At 47.3% G+C, this 20,362-nt stretch overlaps 7 protein-coding genes across 7 annotated transcripts; 3 read left to right on the top strand and 4 right to left on the bottom strand.

Annotated features, from left to right (window-relative positions):
• Positions 1-319: 319 nt before the first annotated feature.
• Positions 320-3,021, top strand: BUB1 (protein kinase). Its single transcript, XM_020207321.1, has one exon. The coding sequence runs from the start codon at positions 325-327 to the stop codon at positions 2,953-2,955; it is 2,631 nt and encodes an 876-aa protein (XP_020065751.1). The 5' UTR covers positions 320-324; the 3' UTR covers positions 2,956-3,021.
• CANTADRAFT_25087 (aminophospholipid-translocating P4-type ATPase) lies at positions 3,017-8,652 on the bottom strand. Its single transcript, XM_020207320.1, has one exon. The coding sequence runs from the start codon at positions 8,289-8,291 to the stop codon at positions 3,198-3,200; it is 5,094 nt and encodes a 1,697-aa protein (XP_020065750.1). The 5' UTR covers positions 8,292-8,652; the 3' UTR covers positions 3,017-3,197.
• A 1,316-nt stretch (positions 8,653-9,968) lies between these two features.
• On the bottom strand, positions 9,969-10,856 carry RBT7 (Rbt7p; the record flags this gene model as incomplete). The annotated part of the gene is made up of 1 exon (XM_020208615.1): positions 9,969-10,856. A coding segment is annotated over one exon (888 nt), but the record flags the coding sequence as incomplete, so codon positions are not given.
• A 1,376-nt stretch (positions 10,857-12,232) lies between these two features.
• Positions 12,233-12,917, bottom strand: SOD1 (superoxide dismutase; the record flags this gene model as incomplete). The annotated part of the gene is made up of 2 exons (XM_020206533.1): positions 12,233-12,684; positions 12,905-12,917. The coding sequence occupies 2 exons, from the start codon at positions 12,915-12,917 to the stop codon at positions 12,233-12,235; spliced, it is 465 nt and encodes a 154-aa protein (XP_020065748.1).
• Positions 12,918-13,501: 584 nt separating this feature from the next.
• Positions 13,502-14,053, bottom strand: CANTADRAFT_20202 (uncharacterized protein; the record flags this gene model as incomplete). The annotated part of the gene is made up of 1 exon (XM_020206532.1): positions 13,502-14,053. The coding sequence occupies one exon, from the start codon at positions 14,051-14,053 to the stop codon at positions 13,502-13,504; it is 552 nt and encodes a 183-aa protein (XP_020065747.1).
• A 282-nt stretch (positions 14,054-14,335) lies between these two features.
• Positions 14,336-14,563, top strand: CANTADRAFT_47615 (uncharacterized protein; the record flags this gene model as incomplete). Its single annotated transcript, XM_020209478.1, has 1 exon — positions 14,336-14,563. One exon carries the CDS (start codon positions 14,336-14,338, stop codon positions 14,561-14,563), a length of 228 nt encoding a protein of 75 aa, XP_020065746.1.
• Positions 14,564-15,419: 856 nt separating this feature from the next.
• AMS1 (alpha-mannosidase) lies at positions 15,420-18,794 on the top strand (the record flags this gene model as incomplete). Its single annotated transcript, XM_020209570.1, has 1 exon — positions 15,420-18,794. The coding sequence occupies one exon, from the start codon at positions 15,420-15,422 to the stop codon at positions 18,792-18,794; it is 3,375 nt and encodes a 1,124-aa protein (XP_020065745.1).
• Positions 18,795-20,362: the final 1,568 nt, after the last annotated feature.

The following is a 20,362-nucleotide window of genomic DNA, read 5'->3' as shown; positions in this document are numbered from 1 at the left end:
CAGGATAGCAGGAGCTCGTATCAGTTTATGAGGTAGCGAATGGTATTGTGGTATGTTCAAACATATAAATTCTCGGACAAAAATTGAATGGGCCGGGATCGCTGACCAAATATTCCATTGATGAGACACTACTTGAAAGTCACTGTACCAATAGATCCAAGTAATAAGACGCTGCTGGGGAATTGCCGTACCAACTATTGCAGTATTATAGGAGCGACATTTACCAGAAATACCATCCTGCGACATGGACCCGCGACATGGTGATGTTTCGGACCCACCAAACGCGACATAGTTTGTTTACATCCACTTCCACACGCTAGAACCATGCACAAGGGTGTCTCTGACGCGTCGCTCCTCGAGAGCGCCAAGGAGAACATCGTACCTCTTCCCGGAGGCCATTTTGCCAGCAAACTCGCCGCCAGCGTTAAGCAGTCGTCGCGATCTCTCCTCCAATTCAAAGATAACCTCCGAAAGGACAGAGAAGCCTTCGAAGATGAGTTGCGCAACACAGACGAGTTGGACGACCCGCTCCAGGTGTATGTGGACTATATCCAGTGGACGCACACCAACTATCCCCAGGGAAACAACAGCGACAGTGGACTCTTGAACCTCCTCGAACGGTGCACCTCATGCTTCCGTGATGTTGCCCACTACAAGAACGACCCTCGCTACCTCAAGGTGTGGCTCGAGTACACCAACTACTCAGATGCTCCACGAGACATCTTCGTGTACTTGGCCCGCAAAGACATCGGCAGCCAGCTCGCACTCTATTACGAGGAGTTTGCCAACTACTTGGAGTTGAATGGAAAAGAAGCAGATGCTCGCAACATCTACGAGTTGGGCATCGAGAATAATGCTCGTCCCATCGTCCGCTTGGAGCGCTCATTCCACAGATTCAAGCAGCGAGTGGAAGGTGCTCCCTCTCATGAAGCAGTACCTGCAATAAGAAACGCGTTGGCGTTGAAACGAGGCGATGCCGTCGCTACCATCGACAAAGATGAGTCCACGCGAAAGAAACCCAAGTTGAAAGTGTTCCAAGACGAATCTGGCCCCAATCAAAGCATTCTACACTCCATATTCAACGGGTCGTCGGACTCCAACGAACTTGGCACTATTAAATCCAGAATAAAAGAAAATTCCATCCAACCAAAACCGTGGTCAGGCGAGATCATCAAGCAAAAGGTGCCTCTTGAGAGGCAAAGCTCTTCTTCCGGCTCATCTACAAAATTTCATGTCTATCGAGACCCATCCGCAACCGCGCCCCAAGATGAGCCCAAAGCATGCCAAAAAACAGAAACAGCATCAGACGGAAGTGTACACACCATCATTAATGTTCCTGGAAAGCGTACTGAAAAGGTATGGTTGAATGTTGATTTGTTGTACCCGAGCATAAATGAAGAATTTTGCTTGGAAGAAATTCTAGCCATGCAAAGACGCTCATCTAGAAAGAGAACAGTTGGTAGTGGTGCAAATGAATCAAACCATACACACACAGTTGTCGTCCCATTAAGGGACGAGGATGACTCAACAATAAAACATGATAGACCTCAGTCACCAACCATAACCATGTTCTCGAGAATGGCCAATAATGAGGTCATTAACATGTTCAATGATGCTGCTCAGAACCTCAACTCAGATGACGAGAGTGTCAGGGAGGATGAAGTCACAACTACAAATTATGAAGGATTCGTAACGGAAACGATCCATAACCAACCAATTCCTCAATTGGAATCAATTGAAACTCCTCCTACTGATAAAGAAAGTAACCATAGCTCTCCCTTCGTTGAGCGACCATCAACTGATGAATTTCCCCAAGTAGTAAACGCTGTGGACCTTTCGTTGAGAGCACAATTGCTATCTGCGTTGTCAATTCCTTTGCTCGTATATCCAGGCTACAATAATTTCAGTGATAGAACCATTTCTAAAATGCAGCTTTTCAAGGAGATCACCAACAAACATACTAAATCAATTTCCAAAGGTTCTCAAAGTGCCATGATCGATTTTTGTGGTGATGAGATTTATTGTTTAAGGCTAGAATTAGGGAAGGGAGGTTATGGATACGTATACTTGATTGAAATGGGAAGAACTGGAGAATTGAAAGCATTAAAAGTGGAATCGCCTGCTTCGGAATGGGAATTTTATATCCTCAACCAAGTTTATCGCCGATTAATTGGACAAGACAAGACGATCTCATCACTTATAGTGAAGCCCGATTCCTTATACCATTTCAAAGATGAGAGCTATTTGATAATAGATTTTCATTCACAAGGTACAGTCTTGGACATCATCAATCATTACAAGAACAAGGGGCTGACTCTAGAAGAGGTGCTATGTATCCTCTTAACCATTGAATTGTTGAAGGCAGTTGAAACTTTACATAATATTGGAATACTCCATGGCGATTTGAAGGCTGACAACTGTATGATCAATTTCACAGAAAGTGATGAATTGAGTGAAACGTATAGTGCAGAAACTATAAGTACGTGGTCTAAGAAAAGCATTACTCTTATTGATTTCGGGAGAGCGATAGATCTCACATTATTTCCTCCTAATACCCATTTCGTTAGCAACTGGAAAACTGATGAACAAGACTGCCCTCAAATGAACGAGAACAAGTCTTGGTGCTATGAAGCAGATTATTATGGGTTGGCAAGCATTATACATAGTATGTTGTTCGGAAATTACATAAAGATCAAAAAGGAGAAAGGCAGTGTCAAACTCGAGAACAATCTTAAAAGATACTGGCAACTCGAATTATGGATACCACTCTTCGAATTGCTTTTGAATCCTTACAAGGACGACAGCCACAAAAAGTCGTTGCTGCTCGAATTAAAAGCATGCAGGGTTTCTTTCGAAGATTGGTTGATCCAAAACTCAAAGAGTAAGAATTTGAGAAGCGTTGTATTAGGATTGGAACATGATCTTAATATGACAAACAGAACTCGTGTGGGTTGAGGAATCTAAAATTTACTACATTGTAAGCTGGGCTTTACATAATTTCTTATAGATAATACATTTTTGGGACATATATGCTATGCTAATGCACGAGTCTTCCTTGTGTATGTGGAAAGGAACTTTCAGACTTCGTGACTCTTATAATCTTGCTTTTTGCCTGTAAACAAAATTTATTCTTGTTAGATGTGACTGATTTCTAACAGCCTTTTTGACGATCTTGATCAATATGTAGTCCCGCATGATTACTTGTGTGTATCATGACGGATACCCTCTTCTTCATTCCGCAAACTTGTCAACCTTTCGTCGATAATTGCATCGATATCCTCATCAACCATATCATTCGAACTATTCTTCCTCTTTAAGATATCTGCTAACTTCCAAGACTTGTTCCTCATCTTAATTTTAACTCTCTTTCCACTCGGCAAGGTCTCATATCCGTCATCGTCCAAAGACTCGTCGAAATCGACACCTGAAACTGCTTCTCCATCACCACTAGGCGGAAGCTCGTGAGCTGTAGGATTTGTTCCGGCACGCTTTCTGTTGATTGCACTTTGCTGCTCCATAACCTCTTGGATTTCCTTGACTTTCGGCAATTCGATGTTCTTCGAAATGCCAACATGTGTGGTAATCTTATTGAACAAACGAACAACTCCTGTTCTAAATGTTGAAGGGTCTTTAGGGAAAGTCCAACCTTGATAAAGCTCAGAATATGCCCTAAGTTCAAAGAACTTTCTCATTTCAACATCCTGTTCAAAAACCCGGAAAATCTCATCATCGTTGGGTTTGAATATAAACTTGAAAACTTTAATTATGATGTCAAACAAGAGAGCCAATGTTGTCAACACCAAAACAGAAGCCCACCAACTCTGATCCTGCCCCCAGGTAACTAAGCCATAAGCAACATAAAAAATTGTAGCATCTTTTGCTCTGTACAAGGACATAATTAATGCATTCCAAAGAGCATAACCACCGACAGATATAATGAAAGCTGCAAAGGCAAACCATTGTCTATTCTGCATTTCAATGAACTCACACTTTGCATTAATAATAATGGTCAAGACTGTGAAGAGCATAGTTCCTAAGGGGAAGGTAGTATTGTCTGGTAGAGCTGTATATCCCCAGATCTGATATGCTAAGAAAGACAACCCAATACTCTGAAAGGTTGCCAATGCCATCCATGAAAGAAAGATCTTCAAATTAAATGCTTGGTACAATCTACCCTTACTGTATAGCTCGGGAACTGCCAATAACGTTGCTGGTTTCAAATCCTTGTCGAACATTCCCACACATAATACTGGAAGAGAAGTAAATAATGTATTGAACATTGACAAGGACCAACTTTCGTACATTGACGAACCCGAGAACAAGGTATTTCTTTGGTAGACACATTGTGTCAAATAAAACAATAATTCCTTGTAGAATGTGCACAAGACGAACTTAGAGGTCCTGATATAGTTGTAACGCCCATTCACAAGGAGTAATTTGAGAAGAAATCTGAATTGTGCGATGGCATAGTCCGCAGATCTTGCTGCCTGGAGACCCTCCTTCCCTGTAATACCAACACCTATATCTGCACTTTGAATCATTGCGATGTCGTTGGCACCATCTCCAATAGCGAGAGTAACGGCTTTTTTGTTCAATCGTCTCACGGCACTCACCATACTTGCCTTTTGTGAAGGAGTAGCACGACAACATATCGTAGAGTCGACTTGGACACACAAATCCAAGAATAAACTCAACAAGGTCGGGTCTTTTTCCACATCTGTCAACGTAGAGCCATCTATTACCAACACTGAGTGGGCGACTCTGCCTGATTGAATTTCCTGACTGGCTGAAGTAATACGGTCCATCAACACGTCCGTACCTTCATCGTTAGATAGTACCACCACTGTGGAATAGTCTTTGATCAACCTACAGGAGTATCCAATATTGATCGCGGTTTCTCGTTTATCACCTGTAAGCATCCACATCTTAATACCAGCCCTCCTCAACTTCTCGATAGCTTCACTGACACCCTCCTGTAACTTATCTTCAATAGCTGTTGCTCCCACCAATTCGAATCCGTTTTCAATGCGACCACCAATTTCTTCAACTTTGTTCAATCTGTCGACCAAGGAAGTCTTTGCATTTCCATACTCTCTTGACCAGTTTTCATACTCAGTCTTATCGAGCCATTTGAAGGCGTACAACAATGTTCTCAAACCTTCTGTAGAAAACTCTTCAATATGTTCTAAGGTTTTCTCGATCACGAATTCCTCGTTAACCAATAATTTGTCACTTGGAACGAAAAGGTTCTCCGTGTTTCTGTCCGCAGAACCCTCTCTGGCTGGCGAGTCCAAACTATATCTCTTCGCTTGCTGAATATGCAACGATTTCCTTGCTTTAGAAGCTATGGACGCAATTTCATCGTCGTCTCTGTTCAGTAATGCATTGTCGATGGAACCAATACGATCCAAACTTGGACGGCCACCAAGACTCTGGCGTAAGGAGCTGAGTGATTTCTTTGATTGTAAGTCATGTGAGAAACGAGACTGTAAAACAATGTCTGCTTCCATTGTCTTTCTATCGGCCGAATTTAGGGCAATTTCCTTAGCTTTGGCTCTTGCCAAATCATGATTCTTTAATTTCTCAAGAATAATGTTATCGGCACCTTTACAAATCACACAGATTCTATTGTCAGGAAATCTAACCACAACCGACATTCTTTTTCTGGAAGAAGAAAATTCCACCACCTCCAAAATCTCATATTCGTCAATGTGGGGTTCGCCTTCAAATCCTTCTGGATAAGTCTTAATAGTTAACTTTTTGTGAAGTCTATCATAAACCACAAAACCCAAATCTCTCGCAGCCTGAACTAAAGCAAGTTCATCAGGAGAAGCAGCTTGATAGTCAATGGCTCCATCATCTTCCTTATCTGGAGCGTCGGTCAAAGAAAACGAAGAGTCGCTGGAATTGTTTGCTGAAGTCGTGGCAGTTTCTTTTCTGGGCAAACATGTGTTACACAATGCAATACTCATGAGAAAGAATTTGGCCTTCTTAGCAAAAAGCGTCTGAGGATGTGATTGGATATGCTTAAGCAATTGTAGAGAGCTTGCTAAGTCCTGAACCTTCTTAGGTTGTGCAGTAGATTTCCAACTAGTTTGGGATTTCAACTTAGAAATTTCGAGACTCTCACGAGCAATTGACGAAGTGCTTATTCTAGCACCATCGAAACTTCCCCTTATATCGGAGCTGTTTCTTGGAGAGCTCGAACCAAATATCGAAGCGTGCATCAAATTCAATGGAGTGAATACTTGACTATTTGGATTTTCTCTCTCTTTCAAAATGATATCTAAATCATGAATCCAACTAACACCACAGACACTGAACTTCCTGAATATCATTTTGTTATCCGTAAGGGTTCCAGTCTTGTCACTAAAGATGTATCCAACTTGGCCCAATTCCTCTAAAATTGTGGCTGTTTTGGCATCTGCAGGGGTGTTACTTTCCACATGATACATATCAATATCAAATTGTAAGAGGCACAATTGCATGACTTTGATGATTTCCATGGTGACATAAAGCGAAAGCGGGATCAAAGTGTTGTACATGATAATAAAACCCATGAACGTTGCAGCAACACCAGCATCTTGATCGTACAAATACCATGCTTTGTCTCTATTATTTTTGAACTGTAATCTTTGTGCCATTGTGGAAAATGCTGATAAGAATGCCACTACAAATACCATGAATATGACAATGTAGTTGATATTCTTTTGTAATTTTGGAGCTTTGGTTCTCGGGTTTTTGAGGTTATTCATTCTGGTCTTAGTTTCCTCGCCGGTAAAGACAACTAAAGCCAATACAGATTTGGTGTTTCTGAGAATACTACCTCTGTAAACAATGTTTTCAGGTCCTAATGCAAATGTTTCTCCATCAAGAACAAACGATCCCTCAAAATTGTATAGATCCAAGTTTGGATCTTCCACGGTGAATAATGCTTTTGTTGACTTCAAGCCGGGCACAGAGGCCATTCTTTTGGATATTTGGCTAGGTGGTACTTTCGACTTGAGGTTAGTTTCTCCGTCTAGTGCCATAGTTTCCACAAAAGCCTCCTGGGTCTCTTGATTACTTGTGGTCAATAGCAACACATCGGCAGGAACCCATTCATTTTCGTTGATTCTAATGATATTTCCGACCTTTACATCGCTCCATTTGGTGGTATACTCCTTTAAATTATACCTCTTCATCAAATCGGAATTCGTGAAGTTATTGTCTTCGATATCGGAAAGGGACGAACTGGCCGATATGTTGGGATTGATTCTTTTGGATTCGTTATCAGTCGATCCCAAATAGCTCTGGCCAGAGAACGACATGGTCTCGGTTACCACCGTGGCCATTGAATGTACATCATATGTTGTGAATTCTTCGTCCTCCTTGATGACGTGGGTTTTCTTGTTATTTTCTTCTTTGTCATGACCGTGTCTCTTGAGGTCATCGAACCCTTCTCTAGCGATGGAGATGGACATGAATATCAACAATGGAATAATTGTTGTGTAGTGGCCAGTGGTAGACCAGCCAGGAATCATCTGCATGATAGCGATGACCATGAAATAGCAGTTGGCTATTTTGGAGAACTGGGCCTTCAACTGTTTTGGCAAAAACGAGTAGTAGGTGTACTTCGACGACACAATGAGATTACTCACGTAGGGAGCACTTGTACGCTCGTCAATCAACGCTTTTTTGCCTGGATCGTAGTATTCGTCCAGAAAATACCGATTCACGTCGTGGTGATTGGTACTTAACGGGATCACTCTGCCACTTTCGGTGGCGGGAAGCACTTTTTGGCCCAATATCTTGTTCTTGAGCTCCAACACTGCGCGGAGGAGCTTATTGTGAGTGTTGTACCTCTTCATGGCTGCTCGTTCTCGTTTTGACACCAAAGACATCGTCTCATTGGCGGACGACACCGTCGACAAGTGGGTGGTAGACTGGCTTAAGTTGGAGTTGAGCACGTTGTAGGGATCGTAATGTTTGACAGCGGGCGACACGTCTCCTTCAGGAGGTTCTTCCACATGGATCTGGGGAGGAACCATGGTATGCATTTCTATGGGGGTCTCGAGCTCGGGAGAGAACGACACTGTGTTTCTTCGGGACGAGGACGTGCCTTCTGACGGCAGCTCGCTAGCAGCGGCTGGTGAAGGGTCCAAAACCTGGCCCAAGATGGTCTTGTTGAAGAGCTGTGATCTCAACGAAAGACCACGCTTTCGCCTGGTTGCTGGCGTGCTGGGCACCAGCAATGATGGTGATGCGTTGGGCGGCGTGGGCGGCGTGGACGTAGGCGGTTGGTCCGACATCGTGGGGGCCGTAGCGATGGTGTTGAAGGAGATCAGAAATACCGGAGTTGTCGTTGCGGAAGCTTGGTGATCTGTGCCAGCTAGTGCCGTGCCAGGGCACGCTGCGGGGGCACGGCGAGCCAGGGTCCCACGAGGCTGCTACAGGGGAGATAGCGAGGGGATTTGTGTACTACAGTGAGGGGAGCTTCTTACATGGTGCTAGATGTGTCTAGAAGCGCTACTGGCCTGGCCAGGGTGTTTAGCAGAGCTATCAGTGGAGGTGGGTTTATCTGGCTGGCAGTGCGTGTCGCTGTGCCGGCCCAGTAAGGCGCAGCGGGACAATCCCGCTAATTGCATACATCTGGTGCGGGCACAAAGTATGTGGGGACAGCGATGGCTGGCAAGGTGATTGGACGGGGGGAGGAGGAGTGGGAAGAAGTAAGAATGCTTGTGTGGGCACGGGGATGTATATCAACGGTGGTGGGTGAAGGGTAGGTGAAGGACCTAATTTTGGTGGTGCTAGAGTGTTTCTTCGTATTGGTGAATTTACTACTGCAAGCTATTTCCAAGATATTTTCGGAACACGGGCGGGTGGGTGCATCTGTGGAGCAGCGGGACCTGAGCCAGCGGGAGGGCTGCTAACAGTTACTTCTATTTAATTCGGAAGCCGTAGTTCGTATTTGAAGGGAGTGCCCCTGTGAGGCTAATGGGAGGGGTGTTTTGGCACTGGAATTGAGGCTGTTCTAGTGGGATTTCCAATTATTCGGTATTGAGCTCGTACAATTCGCTTTTTACTACCTAGGTAACATCGTACAATTTTTAGTGAAGCCATAGTACTGCTTGATTGTTGAATTCGTGGTGGACCCTATGTCAGCATTGGTCTTGTTTTCCTCGACATTTGTCTCAGTACTTTTGATTCATCTCGTTTGTTATTTTAGAAGGTATAGTGGGAACAATATTACTGTGGATTGTTCTTGATTATTCTGCTCTTGGCTCTACTCAACAATTTTCCCGTCTCATTTATTAGTCCTTCATTTCATTTAACCCCCTTAGTAAGTCACAGTTAGGCTTTGGATCCTTCATCGACAGTGAGTAGTGATGGGTTTGCCCTCAGAAGCCTAATTTTACTTTTCAATAAATTAAAGTAGTTCAAGTTATTTTAGTCTACAATAGTTATGAGATCCTTCGGACCGTGGATCATCTTTTTTGTCGAACTTTACTTCCTGGATGGGTACTCTCTGTAAAGTATTCTATTGCATTGTACACCCGAGGTTTACTCAAATTTTTCCACGGTTCATTCAACTCTTGGCTCAATCATACAAACTAGAGATTTCCTCATCTAGAGTCCTTTTTTACATTTTTGGATTTGAATTGCAAAAAGTAAATCGTTGCTGTTCTGGACCATACTTTCCATATCGGACATTTGTATTGGTTTGGACGGATGCTCGTATTCAAAAGAATATCTATTTGTTTGGCTGTTTGTGCCATTTTTAAGTTATTTTATCATATTTGGTTTATCTTAGCTCGCTATCTATTTTTCGATTGAGTTTATTAAGTCAGTTGCAGCTTCCAGCATGGTTGAGCTCTTTCTATAATGTTCTCCTATACATCATATGGTACAGACTATATCCAGGCTTAACTTTTTTCAAATGAAAAGGATTCATTCTTTTTTAGCCTCCCCTACTTTTCTGGGGCTGGCTTGGGGATATACCACACATGCTCTGGGCAAGTATCGTTCCCGGTGGAATCAAGAGGTCTGTAGTCACCGGTCAAGACACTGCCGTGGAGGTGGTGGTAGTACCAGATCTCGTCGATGGTGCCGTTGATACAACCCACGTAGACCAGCTTGTTGTCGTGGTTCGCAGCCAAGGCGTCCTTGATGTCAGTCAACTTGTACTGCTTGGTGAGGGTAGGGTAGATACCGGCGCCAGCAAGGAAGTTGTAAGTGGGAAGATCCTTGAACAACTCGACCACCTTTCTAAAGTAGTGGACGGCATTCTCGTGTCTGGAGTAGGTACCTGGGAAACAGCTAGGAAGCAAGGTGTTCATACAGGTTCCGTGTTTGTTGTACTCGTGCTCCCACAACGCAATGGAGCCTCCGTTAGGCACGTTGGACTTCTCGTTATTCACCCAGTACTTGATCATATATTCGTAGAGCTCAGGCTGGTTGAACTCGTCACGGATGATCTGGGTGAGGTTTTCGGTGTCGGCAAACTCCAATGGAGGGTTACAGTTGGTAGGGTAACTTCCATTACAGAAGTCGTTCCACAAGCCGTGGATGGTGAACGAGTTCTGCACAGGGTCGCTAACTGTGTACTCGCGTTCTGCCTGTTCAATCAAGGCAGTGTCGTTGGACTTGGCGATGGCCAACAACTTCTGGTCGAAGTCCCAGAACTGGGTTTGCATCAAGATTCCCGAGGTCTCGAAACAGCACGAGTAGGCGTCGGGAATGGCAGTGGTGTTCTGGCACGAGAAAGCGTCGTAGGGACTCTTGAAGAAGGCGTCACAGCTGCCGACAGGGTAGGCGTGGACCTGGTCGGCCTGGGAGGCAGGCACCTCGTTCACCACATAGTAGGCGGTGGTATAGGTGGCTACTTCGGTGGTGGTGTAGGTGGTACACTCAGTAAGGGTGGTAGAGACAGCCTTGGTGGAGGCGACAGTGGCAGCGATGGCCAAGAGGGTCTTCAACATGGTGGCGTTGCAGCCTATTCTGGCGCTAGGCGCGGTTATATATGGCTGCAATTGTTATCTCGCCCACGGGTTCATATTCCGGATAAGATTAAGTGACGTGTGAGTGAAGCCTATTAGCGCGTGAAAGGAGCCTATTAGTGCGCTGAGCCGTGCAGTGACGGCTCTCTGCAGCAGGTACTTATTGATGTCAAACGTGGTATTGACGATCTGACAGTTATTACCCACGAGTGGCTCCACGTGCCAGTGCTAGTGATACACGGCACCAGTGGATGGAACAATAGCGGGGCCATGATTTTCAGTCTATGTCGGGAGCTAGGGCCGATGGACTATTTCAATAAGGGTACGATTGCAGGGCCACGGCATTTGACGTATTTGCTAATTGGCCATTGGGTACGGCACATTTAACGATTTTTCAACTTATCTAACTGATTGACACCAGTACCGCAATCGCAGGAAGCGACTGCAAGTAGTTGACCTATTTAATTGACGCCTTTAGGTCTCTAGGGGCGGTCTTGGCATAAATTGACTTATTTCTCACCGTTAGTGCACGATTGCAGGAAGCTACAGTTGACTAATTGATGCAATTATTGAAGATCTGCATTTAGGGGCAGATCATTGACATGGCAGTATTTTCAGGGGACTTCCCCATAACAGATTTCTCCTTGCATTGCAGTTATTGAGTTTGTAGTGCTCCGATTCAGGGCAGATTTCATCGTTACGCAGGTAGATTCAATAGTGGCTACTGGGCATTCCACGGTAAACCTCCAGGCTTCTCTAGTGAAAGATGTTTCACTGTTATATAATGCCTGTGATTCAGTTTATTGAATCAGATAGCTTCTTTCAATTCCAGCCTCGGGACCTTTGACTGTCAGGACTTCTATCTCGAGACTTTCCTGGGTATTCCATGCTAAGCCTCGGGACTTCCATCCTCGGGACCCTTTGGGACACGGCTTAAGGCGGCATCAATCAGATAACAGAAACTCGAAGGTCTAGTCGTGAACTTGTCCAAAGTGTTCTACTTCATCTCATAGTAATTTTCCATGTTTATCTTGACCGTATTCCTGTTATTTCGGGGCATTGGAGGAGCTTCCAGTCAATCAATTTGGTGGGATTGTACTATGACCTAAAAACAGTGTTACTTCAACCTCGAGATGTTGCAGTCGTGATAATTCCTCTTTGGTCCCTGAGTGAAATTCGTTACTCATTCCATCGCTCATCATCCTGGACCTTCTACAATGGTACTCAACTCGTCTCGTCATATTAATACTTAATTACTGGGTAAGACCAATGACACCACAGGCTGGTCTGCCACCAGCGTGACCAGTGGCCTTGGAGTCCTCGAAACCTCCCTTACCGTAATCGTCAGTACCTTCGTGGACAACCACGGTTCTGCCGAGAATGGAGTGGGTTCCGATCAACTTGATCAAGGAGTCCTGCTTGGAGCCCTTGGCAAGACCGGTGGAGTCGGTGGAGATGTTGCCCATGTCACCAACGTGTCTGTTTTCGTCTTCTGGGGCACCGTGCTCCTTGGAGAATGGGTTGAAGTGGGGACCGGCAGAGGTACAACCGTTGGTGTTGTCACCAAAGGTGTGGATGTGGAACCCTCTCAAGGCGTTGGGGTCGTTTCCACTGATTTCCCACGAGATAGTGGTGGGGTCAGACTCCTTTTCTTGCGAGAAGGTGACGACACCAGAAACCTTGGAATCTCCTCTTAAAACAGCGACTGGCGGTTAGTACTTGATGGATGGCAGATAGGCTACTCAATTGATGCAGCTTGGGCTGTTTGGGCTGTTTGATGGCTGTTTGATGGCTGCTTGGATTGCTCAATTGCGGCCTGGTCCCATTCTGGGCCATTTCAACTGGTGAAAAAGGCACTCCAGGGCATTCTCAGCCATTGAGAGTGCTGCCACTGCAGCGCTGTAGACCCAATTGGTGGTACTTACCAGCTTTGACCATTTTGAATAGTTGCTTATGGGGAAAGGAGCAAAACAAGGAGGCCATTTATAAGCGGGTTGCTGGCCCAGCCAGGTGTTGGGGTGTCACGTGCAGTAATCACAGTGCCTGAGCCAGACCCCGGGCCGGCGGGCGGCCGGGTAACTATGGTGGGCGGGTAACCCAGGGAGATTGCTGGTGGTGTGGGGTGTCCCGTGAGCAGTTGTGGGTGGATCACGGACTGTATGGAGTCTCGCCCACTGTCACTGTCTGTTATCAGTCTGCATGTTGTCTGCATCTGTCTGAGACTATCTGTCACTGCCTGTCACTGTTCTGTGCATGGTGTCTGCATGGTCACTGTCAGTACATCTGTCACTATTACTGTCTGTAGTAGCCTCCTACATCTGTCAGTACTGGCTCGTTGCGGATTCCGGGGTATATATATCGCTAGAGCAAATTAAAAACCGCCTGGGTAAAAAAATTGACTCTCACACCTTGAGGGTTACCCTGGGCGATCACGAAGTGCCACACCCACACTCAGACCAGAATAGCCCACTGAGAACCATGGCGGGCTGGCAGCACTGTGGAGGCCTCGCCACACTCCAAGCTTAGCCCAATGACTCCCCTGGAGCGCCAAAACTGGCTGCGAACGCTGCCTGAGCCAACGAGGCCTCTCGTTCTGCCGCCACGGCTGCTTCGCGCGCTAACGTAGCCTGTTCTCCCTGGGCGTTAGCTTGTGCCTTGAGCTCGTCTGCCTGCTGGCGCTTGCGCTCGTACACCTCTGTAGCCTTTCGCCTGACCACCTCCAAGTCCTCGTTGATTTCAGGGTACACGTTCTCGTTGGTCAAGTAGCGGTACAACTCGCGCTTGGTCCAGGTATCCACAGGATGCCCAGACTGTGCTGGAGGTGCCTGCTCTGCCTGAATGGCGTCCAGTGAGCTCTGGCGAGTCTTGTGCCGTTCTTCCTGGCCTGCCTGCGAGTTCTTGCGGCTCTTGCGCTTCTTGTCCTTCACTCTCTTCGGTGGCGGAGGAACTGGCGGCAAGTTGGACACCGAGTACATCAAGTAGGCCGTGGAAGCCACGATGAACGCAGTGTACAAGAAGAAGCCCCTGCGACGGAGCCTGCCCAAGAAACGCTCAATGCTGTCGAAGTAGCCCATGGTGTAGCGCCAGACTGGATAGGTTTGGCTGTCCCAATCGCTGGTGGCAGCCGCAACTGAGGTGCTGGCGCGAGGATGGCCCAAACAGGCAATATTGCCGGATCGGGCAGGCGGTGCCTTGCCATCATCAGTGGCAAATCGGTGCTAGCCCCTGACCGACTATAAAGACGCCAGTGGTTGCTGACTGGTAAATTTATGTTGAGTAAGCCAGTGTTATTTGCCGTCTTAGCCATTGTTCTGCTTGTTTTGTTCGCCTCGTCCTTTAGATCTCACCCCACCAGAATGTCCAGCCTCAAGTCCTACATCGTCACCTTCAAGGACACCGCCAGCGACGCTGACGTGTCTGCCCTCCAACAGAAGATCCACGAGTTGGGAGGCGATGTCACTTCCAAGTTCAGCTTGATCAAGGGCTTTGCTGCCAAGTTCCCGGAAGTCCACACCAACACCATCCAGGGCAACGAGCATGTTTTAGCCATCGAAGAGGACAAGGAGGTCAAGATCCAGCAGTAGGGAGATTATGATCGATCCAGCAATGATCCACAAGCAATGAGTCGTCAGACTCTGTGGAACATCCATCAGCAATGATCCATCAGAACCCGTGATTATCGATGTTCTGTAGCATATTCCTTATCTATGAACCCTCTTCTATCAGCTAAATATTAGGACGTCCCAGGAGGATATAAGGGTGAACCACCCTGAAGAATATACGTTTAGTTTACGAGTGTCTAGGCAATGGTTGTAGTGAAGCACACTGTCTGACGCATGTGTGTCTGACAGCGTGGTTGACGTAGGTCTTACAGTTTGGGGGCGAGTTTGATGTATTGCAGAATGGCCAGATTGGCAGTAGTTTGGGGTACTGCACAATGGTCAGATGGTGGCGTAGTAATCGAGTACCAATGGCAGGAGATAGTGAGGCACGTACGCCATGTAGGCTCTTTGGGGAGCAGCAATATCCCCCACTAGAAGTGTGTTGGATGGGGTGTTGACCCCAGCATCTCCTTTCTAGACTTCCACTGCGTGTCTGATAGGCCGCAGCAGCTTGTCTATATGTGCACCCATGCAGACCCACGTCAGACACACAAGTACTCCTCCAGTACTATTGGAGCTCTCCCCCCCGGCGCAATTCAAGCACTGCAGTGGTTACCCACGGGCGCCACCAGGGCACACCCAGCACCGCCCAATAGCTGGAGCCGCCCCATTCCTCCCCCCGATCGCTGCCCCCAATGCGGAAGGGTAATGACACCAGCGTCCTGCACTGCACTTCCTGCGGCATCTCCTGCAGACAGTTTTCCCCAGCTTCCCCCTTAACCCCCATACTGTTGCTGGGGTATAAAACCAGTCCATATTCTGTTTTCATCCATCAACCATGGTCAATCCGGCAGAATACGAGCGATACAACCACCAACCCAACTTCAAGCCTGTGCAGCACCTTTTTGAGCAAAGATTGCGCCAGTTCACGGACACTGGAGGCCAGTACCACCAGTTGAATCTTCCCAAGTTCTACGACAAAGAACGGGTTGAGATCGGAGACTTGAAGTCCTGGCGGGTTCCCGACAAGGAGGGAGTCACCCAGAGGCCACTTTTCAAGGACATTGACTTCGACAACGTCCAGTGGGACGACATTGGCTTGGGATACAACTTCGGACCCTCGTGGAAGACGTTCTGGGTCAAGTTCCACATCGACATCCCCGAGAGCTGGCTCAAGGATGGCTGGGTCGAGATCGACTGGGACTCGAGCTCCGAGGCCTTGATTTATGACAAAAAAGGCTTGCCTTTGCAGGCTTTCACTGGTGGAGGCGAACGGACGTTGTTCAAGATTCCCCACGAGTACTTGAAGGCTGGAAGCCAGCTCTTCTACATCGAGGTGGCGTGCAACGGTATGTTTGGTAATGGAGCCGAAGGATCTCCCGATCCCAACCGTTATTTCCGCTTGAACAGAGCCCATTTGGTGTTGCCCAACTTGGACGCCAGACGCTTGTACTGGGACTTCTGGATCCTAGGCGATGCTGCTCGTGAGTTGCCAGGCAACTCGTGGCAGAAGCACCAGGCCCGTGAGGTGTGTAACGAGATCATGGACGTATTTGATCCTGACGACGTGGCCAGTGTCAAAAAAGGACGGAAGTTGGCTGAAAAGCTCTTGGGCGACAAGTTCAACTCGGAAGACGTGTTTGACGAGTATCCCAACGCCAAAACAAAGCGTGTCGACGTGTTTGCCATCGGAAACTGTCACATTGATACGGCGTGGGAGTGGCCCTTTGCGGAGACCAAACGGAAAATCGTCAGGTCCTGGACCACCCAGATCAAGTTAGCCGACCAGTATCCCGACTACGTGTTCGTGGCGTCGCAGATGCAGCAATTCAAGTGGTTGAAGCAGTACCATCCAGAAATCTTTTCTAAGGTAAAGGACAAATTTGCAACAAATCAATTTATTCCCGTGGGCGGCTCGTGGGTCGAAAACGACACCAACCTCCCCAACGGTGAGTCGTTGATCCGCCAGTTCTTGCTCGGCCAGAGGTTCCAGTACAGCGAGTTCGGCTTCTACTCCAACGTGTTCTGGTTGCCTGACACCTTTGGGTACTCGTCGCAGATCCCCCAGATCTGCCAGCAGGTGGGCATTACCCGTTTCTTGACCCAAAAGTTGTCGTGGAACAACATCAACAGCTTCCCATTGTCGACCTTCAACTGGAAGGCGCTTGACGGCTCGCAGGTGTTGGTCCACATGCCGCCAGCCAACACCTACACGGCAGCCGCCCACTTTGGCGACGTGGTTAGATCGTCCCAACAGCACAAGAACTTGGAGGACGTGCCTGCGGGCTTGTTGTTGTACGGCCACGGAGATGGAGGTGGAGGTCCATCCGAGGAGATGATAGAGAAGATCAGAAGATGTAGAGGCTTGGCCAACACCACGGGTGCCATTCCATCTGTGCACTTGAACACCACTGTGGACGACTTCTACGAGCACATCTTGGATCACTCCAACCAGGGAGCCGATTTGCCCACCTGGGTGGGTGAAATCTACTTGGAGTTCCACAGAGGCACCTACACCACCCAGGCCAAAACCAAAAAGTTGGTCAGGTTTGGCGAAATCAAGCTCCACGACTTGGAGTTGGTTGCAGGATTGATTTCAGCCACCGACCCCAGCTACAAGTACCCAGCAGCCGAGATCCAAGCGCTCTGGGAGGACTTGTGCTTGTGCCAGTTCCACGACGTTATTCCTGGCAGTTGTATCGGTATGGTGTACTACGAGGAGGTATTGCCCATGTTGACCAAGAACTTGAAGAAAACCAACCAGTTGCTCGACGACGCTTTGGAGCATCTTGGCGACGGCAAGAAAACAAAGGTCCACGACTGGCACTTTGTCAACACCTTGCCTTGGGCCAGAAACGAGTTGTTGCAAGTTTCTCGTCAAGAACACCCCCAGTTGTTTTCAGCGTTGCAAAAGGATTCATTGAGTGTTTCCAACGCTGAAAACACGCTCTTGGTGTCTGTCACTTCGGAGAACGGCCAGACTAAGCTCAACGCACCCGATTCCATCGCTTATCCTGCCTCTGTAAAGGAAAACGACGATGGATACGTGTTGTCCAACAACTTGCTCCGTGCCACTATCTCCAAGAACGGTGTGATCACCTCGTTGTACGATATTGTCAACGACAGAGAGGTTATCGACACCACAGCCACCAAGCAGACTAACAAGAACGACACCAAGCACGTTGGAGGAAACCAGTTCCTCTTGTTTGACGATGAACCCTTGAACTTCCCTGCCTGGGACACAGAGTTGTACTCGTTGAACAAGTTCAGCTTTGTGGAAAACGGATCTGTGTCCATCTTGACCAACACCAAGCTCGAGGCATCGTTGTTGGTGAAGCACGAAATCTCGCTGAGATCGTCGATCGAGACAGTTATCTCTATCCAGGGTTTGACTGAAGCCCACGACATTGTCCAGAATAACTTTGTCAAGTTCAAGAGCCATGTCAAATGGCACGAAACCTACAAGTTCTTGAAGGTGCAATTTCCCACCACCATCCACAGTGCCCAGCAGGCCAGCTACGAGACCCAGTTCGGCATCACCCAGAGACCTACCCACTTCAACACCAGTTGGGACGTGGCCAAATTCGAGGTGGCACACCACAAATTCATGGACTTGAGTGAAAGCAATTATGGTGTTTCTGTCTTGAACAACTCCAAGTACGGAGGAGCCATCCACGGAAACTTGATCAGATTGTCGTTGTTGAGAAGTGCAAAGGCTCCGGATGACCAGGCCGACATGGGCGACCAGGACTTCGAGTACGCCTTGTATCCACACGCAGGCTCGTTGGGTCCAGACACCGTCAAGTTGGGGTACAATTTCAACTACAAGTTGGACAAGATCGTGGCTGACTCGTCTAAGAAGGTTTCGGGATTGTTGAACGCAGTGCAGTTGAAGAATGCGGGGTCGGGGTTGGTTCTCTCCCACATCAAGAGGGGAGAAAACGACGCCGACGTGAACCAGTACGAGGCGTTCGAATCTGAGTCCAAACAGAAGTCCTTGGTTTTCCGTGTCTACGATTCCTTGGGTGGTGTAAACAAGGGCACTTTGGAATTTGACCTGAAATTGTTGAAGGTTGACAAGGTTTTCAAGACCAATGCGTTGGAGGACGAGAATGACCCCAATCTTGGTGCAGAGCTCAAGGTGGTCGACAACAAGGTCGACTTCAAACTCGGAGCATTTGAGATTGGCACATTCAAGGCTTACTTGAAGTGATAGTTGGTGCAATGATTGATTAGATTAGGCGAGAAAACAAAGTAGTTGCGAAAAATGATAAAAATGATAAAAGTGTTTAAAATGAATAAATCGTCTAAAATTATGATAATGCGGTGTAGCATTCGACGTGGTATGGAGTATCAAATTGTAATTCAAATGGCGAGCTGATGTAGAATTCACCAGAGTGTAGAGTTGATAAATCGCAGAAAATCGACAGAAAATCGACAGAAAAGCGACAGAAAGTTGCAACAGAAAAACTTGATCGAAATTAGTAATAATGCTGTAATTGTGATCGGAAGCCCGAGAGACGAGTTCATTTGCAACGCCATTTACAAGATCGCCAAACTATTGAAACCACGTTGCTATTTCCGTGTCAGGCATACCATTCGTATTTCGCATGGAAACTCAATTACATCTGGTGCACCTGACAAGTGTCTGCATAACCCATATCCCGATGTTACAGCGGGGACGGTGGACGCAAGAAATTAGCGTGTGATGTCGCCGTGAAGTTAGTTTCTACACGAGAACATGAGACCGGTGCTGGACCGTCTCGACAAATGTCAGACAATGTCAGAATATGGATAAAAACAACAGACGAAAGGAGGCTCCCCTCGCGGGTTCCTGGATAGCGTGGTTCGGCCGCGGTTGCAACGTTTGCACGGATGGCTTATCTGTAGGCAACGACTCCTTGCATTGCGTGGGGTATTTTTCAGGCGCCGCCAGCGCGATGAGTTAGCGAGCAAAATTGACGCGGCCGTGACGCAGTCAGTCCGCGACATGTCATGGAAGGGGGCGAGCAAAATCCCGAATTTGCACAGGGGTGGCCCGCAGTGCATGACAGAGGTGGAACACCATGGAAAGCCGGCATATGACATTTTCGACTTTTGGGCCATGGTTCGTGATGGTGGTGGAGCGGTGGGTTGAGCCTATCAGAGATGGAGACACAATTGCAGCCCCACTTGTGCACAATCCGCAAATGTGGGAGCAACATTTCTGGTCGGGGCATTGCCTCAATAGGCTTCCCACTAACCCGATCGTGCTAGTCCTCCCAACAATAGGGGCCGACAGAATGTTCACCAAAATTATAGGCAGTGCGCGAAAATAGAAGTAATAATTAGCATCTAGTCAGGTGTGTTTGCCAACAAACTGCAAAAATATTAAATTTTGGAATGCATCATTACACTACCGCAAGCGAAAAGGAGGACAAAAAAAGAAAAGAGCTGGGTAAATAGACAGATTTCAAGTGTTATGAAGCCTGGTTGTCTGGAGGAGAGCGGAAATTGTCCTGACGGGAGGCTCGGCGGCCGAAGCCGACCTATCAATAGAATTGATTGCATCCACTGGCACTTCAGCAACCGCATGTTCTGTGCGTGGGGGACCATGCAGACACACCATGCGTGTGGATGGGCATGCCCACCACCAATGCCGGTCTGGGCTTCCAGCACACCTATCTGGTACTCACACATTTGATCAAATTGGGAACTGGTGGTTAAGGTTTTGTGCAACCACACCCAGGTGGTGCCCGCATACCAGCTACCACCGCTACCAAACCTGAGTCACTGGCCCGT

This window comes from Suhomyces tanzawaensis (genome assembly GCF_001661415.1).
Source record: "Suhomyces tanzawaensis NRRL Y-17324 unplaced genomic scaffold CANTAscaffold_2, whole genome shotgun sequence".
NCBI lineage: Eukaryota > Fungi > Ascomycota > Pichiomycetes > Serinales > Debaryomycetaceae > Suhomyces > Suhomyces tanzawaensis.
The sequence above is the reverse complement of the archived record's forward strand: the minus strand, read 5'-3'. Positions and strand labels throughout refer to the sequence as shown.

Excerpts from the sequence above, each read along its gene's own strand:
- BUB1 (XM_020207321.1), top strand. The coding sequence starts at position 325 with ATGCACAAGGGTGTCTCTGACGCGTCGCTCCTCGAGAGCGCCAAGGAG.
- CANTADRAFT_25087 (XM_020207320.1), bottom strand. The coding sequence starts at position 8,291 with ATGTCGGACCAACCGCCTACGTCCACGCCGCCCACGCCGCCCAACGCA.